This window comes from Gorilla gorilla, chromosome 7 (assembly GCF_029281585.2).
Source record: "Gorilla gorilla gorilla isolate KB3781 chromosome 7, NHGRI_mGorGor1-v2.1_pri, whole genome shotgun sequence".
Lineage (NCBI taxonomy): Eukaryota > Metazoa > Chordata > Mammalia > Primates > Hominidae > Gorilla > Gorilla gorilla.
The window spans coordinates 94,185,516-94,205,960 of record NC_073231.2 but is presented as its reverse complement, the minus strand read 5'-3'; the positions used below and the strand labels follow the sequence as shown (position 1 = coordinate 94,205,960).

Below are 20,445 nucleotides of genomic sequence, written 5' to 3'. Positions count from 1 at the left end.
TAAATGAGATACTATGTCTGGAAACATTCTGAATATTCTAATATACTATACAATATAAGACATTGCTTTTTATTACATCTTCAAAATTATTTTGTGGGCAGCACATGCTGGGCACAAGGCAGACTGTCAGGAAGGTCTCCCTGAGACCTTCTTGGGCCTTGGGTCAAGTTGGGTGGGCATTTCTTACATTTTTACAGCAATAGCTGCAAAGTCCCATTCCTCAGCCTTTTTTTTTTCTTTTATTGGATAAAAGTTATTGCAGTCTAATACAATTTTTGGCAAACCATTCTCAGAATTTTCCATCTGCTTACCACATAGGACCTCTTGTAGTACTGCTTCTTGCCTTTCCAACTCACCCATGAAATTTGCCTTGTCAATTCTCTCTTCCACCTCACCGAGGTAGCTGTCATACCTGGAACACTCTTTATTCTTAACCTCGCCTGCTTTTCTTTCCCGTGGGCTCCTCTTCCCCTCTGCTGGCTGCCAAGGAGAAGCACATTTACTGGCATTGGCCCCCAAACAGATGCTTGCCTCGCTCCCTTCCCCCCTTCTCTTTCAGCCAAACCATCACTTGCCAAGGGCTGGTGGTTGCTGCCCCCCCTGTCCACTGCCTCGCACTGCTGCAGCTCCAGTCCTTTCTGGCAGCCTCCTCTGAAGTTCCCTGCCCGCGTTCGCCCGTGCTTCTTGCCAGCCGCCTCCCCCTCTTGCCTGCAGCTCTCCTAGCTCCCGCCAGCCTCTCCCCCGCTCGGTCTGCGCGCAGCCTCTTCCTCCCGCCCTTGCCAGCTGCTTTACTCGCCTTTCCTCAGGCTGCTTCTTCTCCTTCTTTCCCCAACCCTTCCCCTGGCTCCCGCAGCCGGTTTCTTTCCAGCGCCCCCATCCCTCTCATCGGATGTTTTGTTAACACCCAGGACCATCTCTCCCGGGTCCCACTGTGTGCGTGTGTCCACCGTTCACTTGGAAAGTGAGCGTTTTCATCCCGCTTCTGTATTTGTCTAGTCCCCCACCAAAACCCTGTGCCTACTCCTCAAGCCTGGAAGGCGGAATGTAGCTATGGTAGAGGGGATTCAGGAAGACACCAGGCCACAGGCTCGGGACCCCAACAAAGTTTTGGACGTTCGGGATTTGCTATCTCAGTCTTCCCAAACTTGGTCAGCCCCGGCCACCGACCCGAGCCACCCAGCGGCGCTCAGTGACCAGGCGCTCCTCTGATTCCCAGCGCCCCTGTTCTTCCAGGGCCGCTTCCTCAGGAATGCCGACCGCTCTCCAGGACCAGGGTTGGGCCGCTCCCCAGGCCTCACTAGGGTCCGCAGCCTGAGCCCCACCCAGCTCATGGCTGGGGAGGGGCGCACTCGATTTTAGATGCGAGGCGGCGGGGTGGGCGAGAAGAAAGAATGGAGGCACCCAAGTTCCTGGGTGCCTGCCTCGGGGATGCGGGATGGGAGATACTGTCGAAGAGCTGTGCTCAAACCAGGGCCCTTGTAGCGGGCTGGATACCTCCGGTGCGCCCTACCGTAGTGGGGAATCCTTTATGAGCCGTCTCCTTTAAGAAGCGCGCGTGCGTGTGTGTCGGGCTGTGTGTATGCGCGCGTGTGTGTGTGTGTCGCGGTGTGTGTGTGTGTGTGTGTGTGTGTGTGTGCGCGCGCGCGCGCGCCAAGGGCCCCGAGAGCCAGGCAGACCCCGGGAAGGAGGAGTTATGTAGATTACGGATGAACATTCTGGAGGGGAGCGAGGAGAGGAGGGAAGGAGAAGCAGAGGCGAGGGAGTGAGGAGCGGCGGAGGCCCTTCCCGCAGGAGCTGGGGGCGGCGGCGGCGGCGGAGGAGGAGGAGGAGTAGGCAGTGGAGGAGGAGGACGCACGGGCTGGAGGCGGCGGCGGCGGCGGCGGCGGCTGCTGCTGCGGCTGCGACTAGGCGCTTTGAGCCGGAACCGCCGGTGAACTTGGGCGCCACGTTCCCGGTGACTGACCCCGGAGGATGGTGAACAGGAACTACTGCTGACCCTGTCTTCGCCGCTGCCTCTCGGGGGCTGCCGAGCGCGGGGCCCCTGTCTCCTCCCCTTGCCCGGCTGTGGGTGAACCTGCAGGCTCCTTACCCACCCGGAGGACTTTTTTTTGAAAGGAAACGAGGGAGGGAGGGAGAGGGAGAGAGGGAGAAAACGAAGGGGAGCTCGTCCATCCATTGAAGCACAGTTCACTATGATCTTACTCACATTCAGCACTGGAAGACGGTTGGATTTCGTGCATCATTCAGGGGTGTTTTTCTTGCAAACCTTGCTTTGGATTTTATGTGCTACAGTCTGCGGAACGGAACAGTATTTCAATGTGGAGGTAAGAGTGCGAGGGCTTTCTTCCTCCCCCCGCTGCCTGGGCTGCTCCCTGAAACATTTCCTTCACTCCTGGGATCCTTGTAGCTCAGAGCAGCCTGGGTCCCAGCACATTGTTTCCCTTCCAGCTGTGGAGACCCTGGTTCAGTTTAAGGGTGTCTTAGGTGACGGATGCGTGTGAGACCCAGAATCCGTTATCCCCGGCAGCACAAAGCACGATGCTGCGCGCTCAAAGACACAATTGTAGCCGGTCCATGCTTTTCACCCAGGGAAGAGAAGTCCTACATATAGCAACCGTGTAGCTAAATAAGGCCGCTTGAGTTTATGATGGATAAACAGCTCGGGGAAGACAGAATTAATTCCCTGGCATCATGTGCTGCCTAGGTATTGTTCCTGAAATCTTTCTCTCAGTGTTTGGTGCCTAACAAAGGAGGTTAAAAATCAAAGAATCTAGAGGAGAGCGTGGGAACACTAGATGTGTTTAATAACATTACTTTGTGATAAAACACTTGAGAGTCTTTTTTTTTTCATTTAGACATAACTTAATACACTGTAACTAGATCTGGCTACACAGAGGACATGAAATCCATCTCTTTTTAAGTGTCTTCTTTCCCCCTCCCCCGCCAATTGAAAATAAACGTGGCCCAATGTAATAGTTTTGAGGTGTGTTTTTAATTTGATTTCACACTCTCGTGGCAAAACGGGGAGGTTTTAGACTGTCATTTGCTTTACTTTGATAGCTTTGGGAACAGACGGCACAAAGCAAAAGGGAACTTAAGGATAGGGACTTGTCAGACCTCTGCCAAAGTACTCTTCCTGTCATCAAGTCAGCACTGAAGCCAGTAATGTGCAATAAATCAGTGAAAGCGTGTATACACCTGGGCTGTAACACAACTTTATCACATATACGGTGGGATACAAAGCCAGTAAGAGGGTCTTAGTAACATTTACTTCTTTTGATTAGATCTGATGTCCTCTGAACTCTCAAACGAATTATGAATAATTCTTTAAGGAATAATGTGATTTTTTTTCTTATATTGTTGATATTATGAAGCTTATTGTCATTTTGCTGGGAGTGTGTGTTTACACAATAGCAAGACCTGTTGCACAGTATTTGAACATGCTTCATGTAACCAATTGATATACAGGGTATGCATAATAAATGCCATGTGTAAAGGCATATTCTGAATATAACTGTGTTTATAGAAACTGTTCTTAGGACTTCATGTAATAAGTCATGGTTAGTACAAAAAAAGTATTTGCAAAAGTAAGAGCTATTATCAAGAGTTAAAGACCTTCACAGATATTAAGTATGAATAAATTACACACAAAAAAACCCAATTAGAAAACTAAAAAGGTTTAACCCTTTGAAAAATACAACTTTATTTTTCTAGATAAAAAGAGAAAGGGGCTTGAAAGTCCAGACTTTTTTTATTGCAAATTTGAACTTTTGGAATTACGTGCCACAGATGGATTTTTGTACCTAACGTTTAAATCAAGAGATAATTTAATGTTGAAATGAAGGATTAGTTCATAGGCTGGAGGAATTAAAGTGGCAAGCTGTTATTTATAATGTTATAAACAGAAGGGCCGATTGCTTCAGATTGGTGGTGATGGTGGTGAGGTGGAGTGTGTAGGAGGTGGTAAAAGTAAGTGCAAGGTTGTGTCTTTCTGACTAAGGGAAGGGAAGGACAGCCTGGATTGATGGTTACCTGCTTCAGGAAAGTATTAGATTTGCTTTCAGAGGTTAGGATAACATGAGTTTTGATGATTATTAGATTTTTTATGAGACTAAACATAAAAGATTGTATTTCTTTATATTGGAATCCTTCAGTAAGTTCAGATATTATTATGCAAAAAAGTTATGATTGTACTAAAAAAATTTATTTAATTTTGGATTCCAATGACCCCTTCTCTTTCTTCATTGAGATGTGTGGGGAAAAATGGTTTATGGAGAAAATAGTTATTTTCCCATTTTTAGAGGATTTAAATTATTCTAGTCATATTTATTACACAGATTTAAGCCTGACAGATAAGTCATGTGCCATCTCAGACCTTTAAAACCTTGCTTAATAAAATGGGAAGTTTTTAATGGTTTAGAGCAGATTATATGCCATAGTTTATGTTATCCTCAAATAGTATTTTTAAGCTCTTGAGCTCATTTTGGTTGGATTTATAAGCTTCTTTATGTGTAATGATACCCCCCCTTTTTTTAGATTGTAGGAGTAGCTGCTAGTGAAATGGAAATATTGTCAAGAACACAGAATGACGGGATGTTTTCTGACATAAATTTCTGCCTGATTCACTTCTATCTGACGTTTTTTTTGATAGGAAACACTAATGGGAAGAATGGTCCATCACTTCCTCTCCAGAAGAGGCACTTACATTGTGTTCCTCATTCTGGTTGCAAAACATACACACTGGGAATGTTTTATTTGATTGATTCTCAAGGATAGTCTTAAAATAAACAGTAATGATATCAGTCATGCATGAAGCTCATATGATCATAAAATTTTTTTTCAGTAAGCACAGAAAGTTTTTATAGTTGGAACAAAACTTCAGAGGGATGCTTTTTATGCTGACAACTAAGATTACATTGCTTTATTCATCACTAAACTTAACAATTTGTGGTCCCCCCCATTCTTTTTTATCTCTGTGATTTAAGGTTTAAGACTGTATATTTTTCGCAGGGAAGTGGGGGATTTGAAGAGGGTGGTTGGCTAGAGGTATTCATGTTAACTCTTTCCTGTCTGATTTTTAAGGGTATAAATATTTGGAGTTGTCAATTATCGAAGTGAGAGATATTTTTAATATGGTGATGAAATCCTGTTACAGAAAGAGAGTGCATTTGCTTTTGCTTGGTTAGCTTGTTTTTTAAGAAGCAAAAAGGAACATCTCTTACAGCTAAGAAAGGGTCAGACACTACCAGGAGTAGTACTATGGAAGAGATTCAATACATTGCTCTACTTTCATTTCAAGTGGAATACTTTTATTGTTAAGTTTTCAGTATATACTCACTTAGGTAAAGATATCCGTACATCATTGGATCCCTTTTTTAAGAGTTGGTCTTTCAGTATGTGATAATTAGCACGATGCAAGGGAACATTGCTAATATTAACTAAAAGTCAAAAACTGTTGTCATTGGACAGCAGTCTGAATCAGAGGTGTTCATTGGTCAGAAGCAGCTAAATTATTAATAAATAACTATTAATGTCTACTGTCTTAAAAATCATTTTGTTCCTAAAATAGCTATCTCATATAGGGATTTTCATGATCCTGTGGCTTTTTTTTTGGTATGCTGTGAGCATTTTTGTTATGAAATTTGAGACAGAACATAGTTCATGATAGTAATACCTCTCATATCGTCAACTCTGAATAGTTTGTCAGATATTACTTATGTGAACAACATATTCCTTATCGATTTCTAAGCAATAGCATACATTTCCAGGGAGGAAAAAATTTTCAAGCTGATTTAATGGTAAAATAAAAACATATAAAATTCTAAATGATGCATATATCGAAGCATAAAATGATTACTCTTTTGTGACAAAAAAAGTCTTGATAAGGCAAAAATTGATTTTGTTGTTCCTGATTAAAGAAAGCAGAGATATTTTAGATTTCAAAGGGGTCTTTTATGACAAATATGAATTGAGTATAACTATTTCCTAAATTTTTCTTGCAATATATTTACTTAACTGATTTAAGATTTATTCAAACCTTTGTCAGGTTTGCCTGCATGTACCTAAAAAGTCAGAGTTTGCATTGGGTACTTTTGTATTGCATATAAATTTGGTAATAATTAATCATGAGACATTTCAGAGATAAAAATTATATTTTATAGAATTTTACATTCTTATGTTGGGACACTGTTGCTTTTCTCTCGTTCTTTGCTTGCTTAAAAAATCAAGATGCATTATTTCATTTGGACATGGAAGAATGGTGGTACCATGCCTTCTTGAGTAAAGGTTGTCTCCTGAATATAGCCTATAATTCTCCACTGTAGCAGTTTCTAACTGGTCAACAACAGGGGCTGTATGACTGATTCATCAAGATTTTTATGTACCGCAAGATTGCAGGTTTAACAAAACGTCTCAAATATGCTGGCTGTTTAGGGTGCTCATAAGGGCCCAAAGCTATGATAAGGAGAACAAGAGTCTCAATTGTTTTAAGGTTCCCTAGCTTCTCCTACATGTTCTACCTTGACTATGCCTCTCTGTTCAGAGTTGCCTGGGCCGGGTCACTCAGGTCTATGGTTATTCATGAAACCATTACATGACGTGATCATAGCTCACTACAGCCTCAACCTCCTGGGCTCAAACAATCCTCCCACCTTAGCCTCCTGAGTAGCTGGCACTACAGGCACATACCACCATACCCAGCTTTTTCTTTTTTCTTCTTTTTTTTTTTTTAATTTTCACTGAGACAAGATCTCACTATGTTGTCCAGGCTGGTCTCAAACTCCTGAGCTCAAGTGATTCTCCCTCCTTGGCCTCCCAAAGTGCTGGGATTACAGACATGAGCCACCATATCTAGCCACATGTCATTATTATTAATAGAAAATAAAGGTCGATAAGGAAGTAATTGGCACCATAGCATCTAATGACATAAACATCTATCAGGTTAGGACATATCAACTGGTATAGGAAGATTTTATTTAAACACCTTTCCATTTATTAAAAATATAATGTACTGAAAATCAACCAAGCTAACATCAGTACATTTTCTTCCCGTAGGTTTTTCTTAGACAGTTTAGTTCAAGAATGTGATTTTCACATTTTGTCTTGTCATCTGTTACTATCATAGAATATCAAGTTCAGCTCACACCTTCTTTTACAACATTAGGTTCGCTGAAATCTGTTCATCTTTTCTAATGCCATAGAAAATAAATAGGCCTTTATAATTCAGTAGCCCTTTTTATTTTAATTGGATCAAACCCCAAGTGCTTCCTTTTCATAATATGGGTAGGATTCAATAAGAAACTTAGGCCAGCTCTGTTATACCTCAGATTCTGAACAACAACAAAAAAGTTTTTCAAAAATTATGTATAGGGAGGGATAAGAATGGACTGAAAAAGAAATTAAAGTATTTTCTACAGTAATAAAAAATAGTGAAAAACATATCGTGTCCATATAACATTGGGAATGGCAAGATAGCTAGGAATGTAGTGTAATTGAGCACTGGGGGAGAAGTTGAAGGAGGTGGGCTTTAACTCAGGTTCTTTTGCTAACCTGGCTTTGAACTTGGACATGTAACTTATTTGATATCTCATCTGCAACAATGAGATGTGAACTAAACTGTCACTAAGGCCATTTCCAAATTTGAAATTTTATAGTCGTAAGCCTAGAAGCTTTAGTTTATGTAGCCAAAGGGGATGGAAAATGCAATATTGACCCTGTAAATTTGGTAACAACTGAATCACAAAGGTAGATAGTTCAGATTTTTTTTCTGAAATAAATGTCATGAGGAAATACAGAATGTGTAACTTAAATCTAACATGTGTTATCATCTGTAGTTCCAAAGGATGTTCCATTTTGGAAATCATCGTAGCCTTCCGCTGAGTAGTAAATACATTGGCAGCAAATGATACGTAATTTTAAAATCTAGTTTTGGCCAAGGTAGCAAACCTTAAAAATTAATTAAAAAAATATAATTTAGTGCCATTTTGAGAAACAAATATCATCTACAAGTGGTAATTCAATCATAAAAAGGCAAGTTGGAATAAGTTCAAAATCTAAGTTTTAACAGTTTTTGGGAGGGAGTGTCTCAAAATTTAAATCTGTCTCTCTGTATATGTATACAAATATACACATATTTTGTAGTGAAATTAAGTGCTTATACTGTATTCTCCATTTGCCCATTGTGGAAAATAATTTGGGCATATGTTCTTTGAGGATTTTTTTGTTCTTCACCACATATTTGATTTTGAATATGAAAAATCAGATTGCATTTATTTTATAAAATATGTAGTTTATGTGAACAATAAAAAATTCCGTACTAAAAGGACAGAATGCTAAGTAATGATATATGGGACATTCACGTTTTCTTTTGCCTTATTTTTCTTTTACTTGGGGAAGTTATTTATAGATTTTGAGGTTCTTCATGAAACCATATTTGATTGTTGTTTCCTGTCATTTAGCACTCTGAATTGACATTTTTTGCTTGGTGTTTCACCACAACTGTTTGGCATTGTGCATCCTTAGTTTTGGATAGTGGCATAGCTTGATGAGCCACATGACAGAAGCTGAGCCAAGAGAGTAAGTGTAGCCCCTAACCTTTGATTAAATGTGACCTCTTGGTGTAGTATATAAAAAGAGGCTAGAGGGAGCTATTGAGCTGCTTAAAGACTCCAATGGCTTGGAAGAACTTGGTTTAAAATCAAGAACAGATACTAGGTGCAATCAGATGTTGCAAAGTGAATCATAGCCAATTGTAGATTTTGAAGAAATCAGTGAACCCAGTTCACGATTTAAGATGTAACCTGGTTTACTGAGGGCCACTTGGCACCAGTGATTACATATTTGATGAACTAAGAAGGAAATTAGCACTTTAGGGAAAAATGTTCTGGGCATGGCAGTATAACAAAGAATATTATAATGCAGGAATGCTTTACATTTCTCTTATTTTTAGGTGTGTAATAGGTCAAAAACTAGACATTGTAGTGACTAGGTGTTTTTGGTGTTCCTGTTTTAACTAAAATAACTAATGAAATAATTGTGGTTTTATAGATTAGAGGTGGAATAAATTTAATTTGATAATGCCTTTTAGATTATGTGTAGCAAAAATCCAATTTTAAAAGCTCATGAGACTAAAGTGATTTTAATTTCTAATGTTTACCATGAGTCCTTATTGAATAAATACTTTTCAATGAAAGCAGAGTTTAAAATCCAGTTTTTACCTATTCTTCCTTTTAAAAATATGTAAAAAACGATCCACAAAAGTGTGAAACAGTGTGGTTTCTTTAAACAGGAGCCTAAGAAATGTTTTTAGTTGAGCAGATTATTATTTGACCTCTGGTAGAGGTTGGGGGATAACAAAGGCACTTGCTAATGCATTAGGGCATGCCAGCATTTAATTAAAATATTATAAGCTTCTCATAAGCATCACTAAGTTTTTTGTAAGTTTTTAAATCTAGTCACTTAAGTGAGATATGGATTATTGAAGTAAGTCATGGACCCTGAGAACAGATAAATGTTCTCAAGAGAGAGAGTCCTTAGAGTGATGTATTCAAATGACCAAAGAAACCCAAATAAACTACTCACTGAAACGGAATCTTATAGTATTTGTTTTAGCCCCGTTTAAGTTAAGGAGGAATAAACTGCCATTTTTTAGGGTAAGCTGGATACTTTTATAAACTTCATTTCATGTCCCCAAATTGCTTGCACCTGATGTGATGTCAATGGAATGTAGACATGTGCCTCCGCATGCGGCTGATGCAGTCAGACCCCGAATGATGTCAGTGGGGGCATTTTTCCATGGGAACTTTTCACAGTTGAATTCCTACCATGTGTTAGTAATTTCTCATTGTTTATAATAATTAGAAATTTGTTTTTATTTTAGGTTCTAATGTCTGTGCATTCATTCCTTCTTTACTCTCAACAGTTGCAGTTCCTTTTCTCACGCTCTACTTGCTTCATCTAGTTGGCATCTTAGGGACTTCATATTTTAGTTACTTTGCAGGACCCCAGGTTTAGAAGTTGGGAAAAATTATGAAAGTCACATTTTTACCCCTCCCCTCTGTCATCGTTAATAAAGTAAAATAGTTTCAAATAGCTTAGAGAAACAAATGTATACTCGATGGTTTGTATAAAATTGAGAACAAACACAGAAAAGTCAAGAGCACTACTAAGATATGACTAAAATCCTTTTTGGAGGTTTGGGTATTCCTTGTATTACAGTAGTGCTACTCATATAACTCATTGTTTTGCCTATGTATGATGGACTGAGTGAAGTTGTTTGCTCCATGGGTGACTCAAGCAAATTGCTTAAGTAGTCTTTGCCTTGTTTGGGCCATTTATGTAATGGATATGTGATCTTTATTGCCTGTCTGTAGCGTGGATTTTATAATGACAGCATCCAGACACTGCCAAGCAGTCTCCTTTATAAATAGGAATAACATGGTGTCTCAGTCCCTGAATTCCCGCTGATGACTGGGAGCATAGAAACACCTACATTCTGCCATTACATTCTGATTAAACAAAGGTCCAAATAACCAGCAACATGGAAATACCATTTGAACACTGAATCTTAATTATAATAAAAAACAATGTTAATTAACATTGGTTAAACACATGCTATGTGCCTCATAAGTGTTCTAAATGTTTCATATATAAACGCATTTAATTCTTATTATAATCTTCTGAGTTGGTATGACTATTTCTGTTACGCAAGTGTTGGATCTGCAACACAGGGTTTGAAGAACTTGCCAAGGTTATATTGCTATGAAGTGCTGAAGTGGGATAGCCTAAAATCAAAGCAGGCCGGCTGGCTATCGTACCCAGGCTTCCAAACGAATAAATACAGGTGAGAATTAACTTCCAGGTTCCCAGTATGGATAATTTGATCCAGTTCCATTACGAACATCATTTGTATTCCAAACTAAAATGATGTAACTAATATGTATAGTGGAAAAATATTAACCCATCCTGAGCAGACAGTCTTATCTGGAGTAAAAACTGAATAAGGGATTGTTGATTTGATTGGTTGATTTAAGATTGATTATGTGATACTCAGTATAGTTTTACAGTTATCTAAATCATTAGATAATTGGTAATCCATGTATGGCATAATCTTAAACACATACAATATTAAATTGTAGTATTTTATTTGTCAACTATTTGTTATATTGCAGTTTACCATTAAATCTGATTTTCAAAGTATTCAGCAAGATTTGGTTACATTCTAAGATTAAAAGAATTGAACAATACAGAAAATGTAGTGAAAAACCTTTGTCAGAGACAGGTGTTCCAATGCCCTGCAGGCGAGGAATGTGTGTGTCTATAGCTATTGACTGGCATGTTTTATGAATTCTGGCATTTGTTATTTTTATGTGTTGCATCTATTGAGTAGAAGCTAAAAGGAAATATATTTATTTTATTGTTTTTAAAATATTTATTTAGTTTAATATAAAGCGACATTTTTCAGAGATAGATCAGTCCAGCGATGGATCAGGTGTCTCAAATGTTATTGAGTTCCTGCTCACTGTTTGAGAATAGGCCTGTTGGCTGGTAATGTTGCCTTTATTGTGGAAAGAATAGAAACTCCAATATGGTGGTTGACCAATAGATGTAAAAAAAAATCTTCAGGCCCTAAGATTGTTGTTGTATGTAGCTTTCAGCACTCACATAATTTGTTTATTAACCAATCAAAGAAGGACTATTTCTAAACTAACAAAAGTAAAAATCTAGCTGATTTTTACAAAATTTAAATATTCCTTTGGCTACTTTCTCACTTCCTCTGAAGGAAGTAAAAACATACCTCAGAGATATTGCTGGTTTGGTTTTCTCACTGCAATAAAGAGAAATTCACAAGGAAGTGAGTGACATGAACTTCTTGGTTTCCCAGTGCATATAAAAGTTATATTTACAGTGTACTGTGTTCTATTAAGTGTGAAATAGCATTATACCTAAAAAAGCATGTACATACCTTAATTAAAAATACTTAATTGTTAAAGGACCATTCAGCCTTTGGCAAGTCCTCTTTTTGTGGCTGGAGGGTGTTGCCTTGATGCTGCTGACTGCTGACTGATCATGGTAATGGCCCTGGAGATGAGGGTGGCTGTGGCAACTTCTTGAAACAACAATGAAGTTTGCCACATTGATTAACTATTCCTTTCATGAAAGATTTCTCTTAGCATGCAATACTGTTTGATAGTATTTTTACCCACAGTAGAACTTTTTTCAAAATTAGAGTCAATCCTGACAAACCCTGCCACTGCTTTATCAACTACGTTTATGTAATATTCTAAATCCTTTGTTTTCATTTCAACAGTGTTCATAGTTTCTTCACCAGGAGTAGATGTCATCTCTAGAAACCACTCTTTGCTTATCTGTAAGAAGCCTCCTCATTCATTAAAGTTTTATAATGAGATTGCAGCAATTCAGTCAGATCTTTAGGTTCCACTTCTAATTCCCTCAGAGTCATCGACAGGGATTGGAATAAACTTTTTCCAAACTCCTGTTAATGTTGTTATTTTTACCTCCCCCCATGAATCATGAGGATGCTTAGTGGCATCTAGAATGGTGAATCTTTTACAGAAGGTTTTAAAGTTACTTTGCTGAGATCTATCAGAGGAATCACTATCTATGGCAGCTATAGCCTTACAAAATGTATGTCTTATATAATGAGACTTGAGACTTGAAATTACTCTTCGATCCATGGGCTGCAAAATGGATGTGTTAGCAGGCATAAAGAAAACAGTAATCTCCTTATACACCTCCATCAGAGCTCTGGGTGACCAGACATGTTGTCAGTGAGTATTATTATTTTGAAAGGAATCTCTTTTTCCTGAGCAGTAAGTCTCAGTGGGCTTCAAATATTCAGTAAACCATGCTGTAAAAAGATATGCTGTCATCCAAGCTTTGTTGTTCTGTTGATAGAGCAGGGTAGATTTAGCATAATTCTTAAGGGCCATAGAATTTTTGGAGTGATAAATGAGCTCTAGCTTCAACTTAAAGTTGCCAGCTGCATTACCTCCTATCAAGAAAGTCAGTCTGTTCTTTGAAGCTCTGATGCCAGGCACTGACTTTTCCTCTCTAGCTATGAAAGTCCTAGATGGCCTCTTCTTCCAATATAAGGCTGTTTTGTCTATATTGAAATCTTTTGTTTACGGTACCCACCTACATCGATTATTTTAGCTAGATCTTCTGGATAACTTGCTGCAGTTTCTTCATCAGCACTGCTACTTCATCTTGCACTTTTAGGTTACATACATGGCTTCTTTCCTAAACCTCATGAACCAACCACTTCTAGCTTTCGACCTTTCTTCTGCAGCTTCCTCACCTCTCTCAGCGTCCAGAGAATTGAAGAGAGTGAGGGCCTTGCTCTGGATTAGGCTTTGGCTTAAGGGAACGTTGTGGCTGGTTTGGTCTATTCAAACCACTCAAACTTGTTCTGTAACAGTAATAAGGCTATTTTACTTATCATTTGTGTTTTCACTGAAGTATCACTTTTAATTTCTTTCAGAAACTTTTCCCTTGCATTTACAACTTGGCTAACTGTTCAGTGAAGGAGGCCTAGCTCTTGGCCTATCTTGGCTTTCAACATGGTTTCCTCACTAAGCTTAATCATTTTTAGCTTTTAATATAAAGTGAGAAATGTATGACTCTTCCTTTCACTTAAACATTTATAGGCCATTGTAGAATTGTTAACTGGCCTAATTTCAATATTGTTGTGTTTCAAGGAATAGGGAAGCCCAAAGAGAGGGAAAGAGATGGGGGAATGGCCAGTGAGTGGAGCAGTCAGAACACACACACATTTAGTTACTAAGTTTGGCATCTTAAATGGGCAGAGTTTGTGGTACTCTGAAACAATTACAATACTAACATCAGAGATTAGTGATCATATAGAGTGAGGTTTGGGAATCTGTATTTTTAAATCCTGGAACCTTAGGTGAGTTTTTGGGTCTCTGTTTTAGTGCATATCTCACAATATGTTCTTCAGAAACTAATGCTACAAGATATTTCTCAGAAACATTCCATAGTCAAATAAATTTGGTAAGTGTTAAAAAAAGAAAAAGAACACTAACCACAGATCACCATAACAGATATCATCTAATGAAAAAGCTTGAAATATTGTGAGAATTACCAAAATGTGACACAGAGATGTGAAGTGAGCACATGCTCTGGGAAGAAATGGCACTGATAGACTTGTTTGATGGAGGGTTGTCACAAACCTTCATTTTGTAAAAAATACATTAACTGTGAAGTGCAATAAGGTAAAATGCAATAAACAGAGGTATGCCTATCCCGTCCCAAAAAATGGACAAAATGTTTGAACAATGATATTCAAGTCACTGGACTTTGGGTAATAAAGGAGTTATCCCTGAGAGATGGGAAACAAATGCAGTGAACCTTAGGATTATCTCAACTTGCTGCCTTGAGAGAGTTTCCAGCCATAGCACCAGGAAGGTGGAACTCAGGTTGAGCTGGACAGACTCTGAGTTAAGGAATGGAGCTGGGTGTATAAGGAGACCAAGGTGATTCACATTCAGAATACTGGAGAGAAGAGGACTGCACAGAGCAAAAACACCAGAGATCTGCCCAGGGTTCCCCTTGAGTATGCAGTTGAGAACTGATCTGTGTCTTCCTGTGAAGTAACTACTGGTTGCCAAGGAAAGAATCAACCAAAACAGCTAGAGGGAATCATGGCCAGTGTTCATGAAGGCCTGGCAATAGTGCCAGCTCCCTTCAGCCAGACTGGATAACCCCATACTTCTTAGGGCAAAGGGGAGAGTGCTCAGAAGTGTCTTGCCTCAGTTATGAAAAATAATTAGCTCTGGGCTAAACACTGCTTTCATTCAGCTTAACAATACTTAAAAGGAAGACTGGAAAGAATCACACTATTCTGTGACTTAACTGATTTCACAACAAAGCTCAGTGATATTTATTGGAATACAGAAATACCCAGCACCCAACAGGGTAAAATTCATAATGTCTAGCATATAATAAAAAATTGTCAGGCATACGACAAAGCAGAAAAACACTAATTAGGAGAAAATTCTGTATATTTAAATCGATTCAAAAATAGCACAGATGTTATAATTAGCAGATAAAAATATTAAAACATTTGTTATGACTATATTCTTTATGTCCAAAAGTTGACATATGGAAGATATATTGAAATTGAACTGTAGAGATAAAAATTACAATACATGAGATTAAAAATAAACTTGAAATTAACAGCAGATTACACATTAGTGAAGAACAAAATAAACTTTAGGTTGCAGAAATACAAGTAATTCACAGAAACACAAAAGGAAAATTTAACAATGAACAGAATATCAGTGAGATATGGGACAGCTGCGCGTTACCTAATATACATGTGATATGGTTTGGCTGTGTCCCCACCCAAATCTTATCTTGAATTTTCACGTGGTATGGGAGGAACACAGTAGGAGGTAATTAAATCATGGGGACGGGTCTTTCCTATGCTGGTCTCGTGATAGTGAATAAGTCTCATGAGATCTGATGGTTCTATGGTTCTGTAAGGGGGAGTTTCTCTGCACAAGCTCTCTCTTTGCCTGCTGCCATCCATGTAAGATGTGACTTGCTCCTCCTTGCCTTCCACCATGAATGTGAGGCCTCGCCAGCCATGTGGAACTGTGAGTCCATTAAACCTCTTTATTTTGTAAATTGCCCAGTCTTGGGTGTGTCTTTATCAGCAGTGTGAGAACAGGTTAATACAACATGTATACATGTAATTTAAGTCTCTTAAGCAGGGAGAGGTAGAAAGAATAACGCTTTTCTTAATTTGATGGAAAATACATAAACTCACAGATCCAAGAAGCTTGATGAATCCCAAGCACAAAGAAAAAAGAAGAAAACTACAGTAAGGCACAGCATAATCAAATTGCTCAAATGAGTGATAAAGAGAAAAATCATAAAATCAGACAGAGAAAAATAGACACCTTTCATATAGAGGAACAAATAATTGCAGATTGCTTGTCAGAAATAATACAAGGAAAAGATAGTGGAGAAGCATCCTGAAAATACAGAAAGGAAAAAAACCTCTCAACCTAAGATTCTGTACATATTGAAAATATATTTCAGATACTTAGGCAAAATAAAGAATATTTCAGAGACACAAAAGCTGAAAGATTTATCTCCAGCACAGCAACACTGCATGAAGTGTTAAAAGCTGCCCCCAAAAACTTGAGACAGCACAGATGTCCAACAACATCAGTACACAAAACTCTGATACATCCATATAATGGAATACTACTTAGCAATAAAAAGGAATGCACTATTGATACATTGTAAAATAGTAAAGAATGCCAAAACAATTAGGCTGAGTGAACAAAGCCAGTTAAAAAGAGCACATACTGTGTGATTTATTTTAAATAAAATTATAAAAAATGGACACTCACCTTTTTTTTTTTTTTTTTTTTTTGAGACGGAGATTTGCTCTTTATTGCCCAGGCTGGAGTGCAATGGCTCAATCTTGGCTCAGGCTCGCTGCAACCTCTGCCTTCCGGGTTCAAGCAATTCTCCTGCCTCAGCCTCCCAAGTGGCTGGGATTACAGGCATGCACCACCACACCCAGCTAATTTTGTATTCTTAGTAGAGACGGGGTTTTGCCGTGTTGGTCAGGCTGGTCTCGAACTCCTGACCTCAGGTGATCTGCCCGCCTCAGCCTCCCAAAGTGTTGGGATTACAAACATGAGCCGCTGCGCCTGGCTCAAATGGACACTAATCTTTAGCAACAGAAAGCAGATCAGTGATTGCCTAGGGACTGAGGTGGGCAGGAGGGCTGGGAGGGAAGGATTATAGAGTCCAGAGAAGACTTTTGCTGGTAATGGATATGTTAATTTTCCTGGCTGTGGTGGTCTGTGTATGTCAAAACTTATCAAATTGTACACTTAAAATATGTGCTGCTTATTGTATACCAATCATACCTCAATAGAGCTGCTAAAAATTGCATATTGAATATATAATCCAGTTCTTAGTAACCAACCTAATAATGATAACTGCTGGTAGTTACATGTATGCTGTAGCCTAAATTAAGATGGAAAAGAATAGGTTGCAGTCTTCTATAAGACACTATTCTATAGAAATAAAATGTCTAACTATAAAAGATTGGGTGATCAAGGCTTAGCTTTGGGCCATGTCTGACTCTGGAAACTGTCTTTGGATTCCTATGGCTTAAAATACCCGTATGAAGAGAACTGCCAGTTTTTGTCTCCAGTTGGCATCTCTCTTCTCAGCTCTAGCCTGTATTCCCATCGTCTGCTTATCCATCTTACTGTGTACAATGACAGATGTTCTGATCTGCCCTGTCTCAGTGTTTCCTCTGACACTACTTCCCACCACTGTGCTGGTATCACCTACCACACGGGTGTTCAAGTTAAGAGTGGGCACCAAATCCCCAGTTTTCTGCCCCTTACTCTCTACTTCTAATCAATTGCCTCATTTCCTCTAATGTATATCTTAAGTCTTTTTATTTCTGATGTCTATTTTGGGTTGCAACCCTATTTTAAATCTTCATTATCTCTGGTCTTGACATGTTATATTATTTATAACATGGCATGCAAGACCTCTCATTATCAGCCTCACCCCTTTCTCTAGCACTGTAGCTCAGAGTTCATCTTCTGCTCACTGTGATCTAGTACAGTGGTTCTCACATTAAAGATGCCTGTCCACTCCTAAACATTAATGAAAACCCAGAATCTTCTATTATGGTTTATATCCATCTATATTTATGGTATTAGATAAATCTAAGAGAATTTTGAAATACTTATTTAGAAATTGATTAAAAATGACATCATAAATAACGTTTTTATGAAAAAATAATTTTACAAAACAAAATAGTAAGAAAGGTGGCATTGTTTTAGATCTTTCCAGATACTTTAAATATCTGGCTTAACAAAAAATAGCTAGATTCTCATATCTCCTTACGCATTCACACTTCTGATGTTATAAATCACAAAGGCTCTGGTAAACTCAACTGTCAAATGCAAGTGAATGAGAGTAAAAAGGCAAATAACATCTTATTAAAATTGTTTGATTCCTGAAAGTTTTAGGACACTCAGAGGTTCCTGGATCAAACTTTGATGATCTCGGCTCTAGCAGGTATACTGTTCCCCTTTTACCTCCTGGATATATCAAGATCCACCGCAGAGTCTTTATCAAAATGCTTAATTCCTTCATTTCTTCCCCATCCTAATATACATTTTTTTTGGTGTCGAGAATAAATATTAGTGAGCCATCTCTAAATCTCCATCTTCACCCCCACCAGGTAATCCCCGCATTATGCATTTATAATAACTTATTCCTATTTTTAAAGTATCCAATATAATTATAATCACAGTATTTTATTAATATCTTACTTCAAGGGCAGATAGTGGCATCTGTATGCAAGACTAAGGGACCTTAAAATTACTGCTGAAAATTATTAATTGATAAAACTTAACTCATGGACACACAAAAAAACACACATCCACCTCCTTCTTTTCCTTGTGCCTTTGAGTTTTGGTCTTCCTGTGTCTAGAAATATGTAGGCCAAATTTATACTTGCTAGTAGAAAAATTTAAGGGGACAGAAATAACTTTTTTTCTCTCCTCTTGCCTGGGGGCATATGGGCGAATTCAGTACATTAGAACAAATTGAATGCCTGTACGAATAATCCATTGTACAAGGTGTTTGAATGATAGATTCACAGCTGTCTCTCGCAGTAAATTATAACTTTGTGTTGAGCCAGAGTGTATCTGTCTTCGTCATTAGTGTGTTCCATGAGCCAGACACCACCATGCAAGTAGAGTGCTCCTTAGATATGCACTGAAAAATGAGTGGATTACATCATCCCTATTCATGGGTTTTAGTTTCTAATGTAACTGGTATTTTCTGATCCATTTCAATAGTTGTCCTTTTTCTTAACTCATTTAGCCCATACTGGATGACAGTATGGTGCCTTTACCTTACATTTACTTCAATTACTTTATTAGAAATATTTAACTTCAAATAATCAAGGGTCATATTTATCTTAGTTATTAATGGTCAACTGGTGAGCAACTTGGACTTTGAGATTTTAAAAAATCATCTCCATCATATGACAGTATTTTTGGTATAAATAGCGCTTTCTATCTTCATTCACCAATAGAACGTTTATATAAATGCCTTTTGCCTTGGCATTAAAAATATTCTAAAATTCGTCATTTTTTTTCTGGTGGTGTGTATCAGAATACCTTAGGGAAAATATCAAAGGAAAATAACTTTGTTCTAGTTCAGTGACTTCAGTTGTAGTTATTACTATTATTGAACAGCAACTTCACCAAATGATTTTTAGAAAAGAGCAAAAACAGTTTTACTTGTATTTCACTGGAGGTCTTAACTGATTTCCATCCCTCTTTGAGCTACATGGATGAGGAAAAAGGTGCATACACTGTCAGTGGCTGTGTCCATTAGCATGTAAAACTTGAAGACTGAATAATCACGTAATAATTTGAATTTCTTTTAAGTAACTTACATTAAAATTAGATCATAGTGTTTTAACAGTCACAATAATGAAGGCCCATGAAGAGTTGACTCAATAAATGTTAAATGTATGATGGATTTGCTTTTGCTATATTTGTGATAGGCAGGATAAAAACGGAGAATACAAGACCTTCTTTAGTCTTTCATTGATACATGTGCTGTCTATCTGAATTACATCTTAGGAAAAGTAGAGGAAGTATAGTCTTAGAATATTAAACAGTCCGTTTTTCACTTTTGTGTTTAACAGGAAAAATGAGGCTTTTATTATAGGATCATATTAGGAGTAACGAAACACATGAAGCCTTTTCTTTGAGGACGGCCATCTGCCCAAGAGTTGCAGGTTTCAGTCATTTTTTTTAAAGAAAGATTTTCTTTTTGTTACTTAATTTCCAGAAATTTTCTAGACACACACAATTCCCCCCTCCCTCCTGCCACCCTCCCTCTTTATGGACTTTCCTCCTTCCCCTGCCTTCCTTCCCATAAAAATGCATTATATATAATGTTCTGTATATTTTTAACATAACAATATACTTTGGAGATTTTTTTCTACCAGTGCATGTAGAACAACTTCATACTTGTATGATATTAATAACTTGTAACTTGTAATTTATTTAACCATTGCCGATTGCTGGACAAAGAGGTTATTTTAAAAGTTGTTTCTATAATTAAAAAATAATGCAGTGTACTTAGTACATGTGAGTTAACTGGTTTATGTAAGGAAATTTATGGAAGTGGAATTACTGCATTAAGGGCTATATTTATTTATAATTGTAGTAGATTCTGCCAAATTGTCACTCAACAATGCTTGAGCATGCTTGGTTCCACACACACTTGCCAGTGCTTTTAAGTTTTTCCTAATCTGCTGGGTAAAATATTAATTTTTTTTGCAAGTGTAAATTCATAGCAGTATTGGGAATTTTGATGTGTTTTAAACTATTT

The 20,445-nt window shown here is 38.2% G+C and overlaps 1 protein-coding gene across 2 annotated transcripts in view; it reads left to right on the top strand.

Annotated features, from left to right (window-relative positions):
• The first annotated feature begins 1,592 nt into the window (after positions 1-1,592).
• Positions 1,593-20,445, top strand: part of MMP16 (matrix metallopeptidase 16) — a 287,063-nt gene continuing 268,210 nt past the window's right edge. The window contains exon 1 of one of the 2 annotated variants that reach the window (XM_004047251.5): positions 1,593-2,324. In XM_004047251.5, the coding sequence (XP_004047299.1) occupies positions 2,193-2,324 (132 nt within the window). In that variant the 5' untranslated portion in view covers positions 1,593-2,192. The remainder of the gene's footprint in view (positions 2,325-20,445) is intronic. The other variant, XM_055349690.2, reaches the window with a different exon arrangement.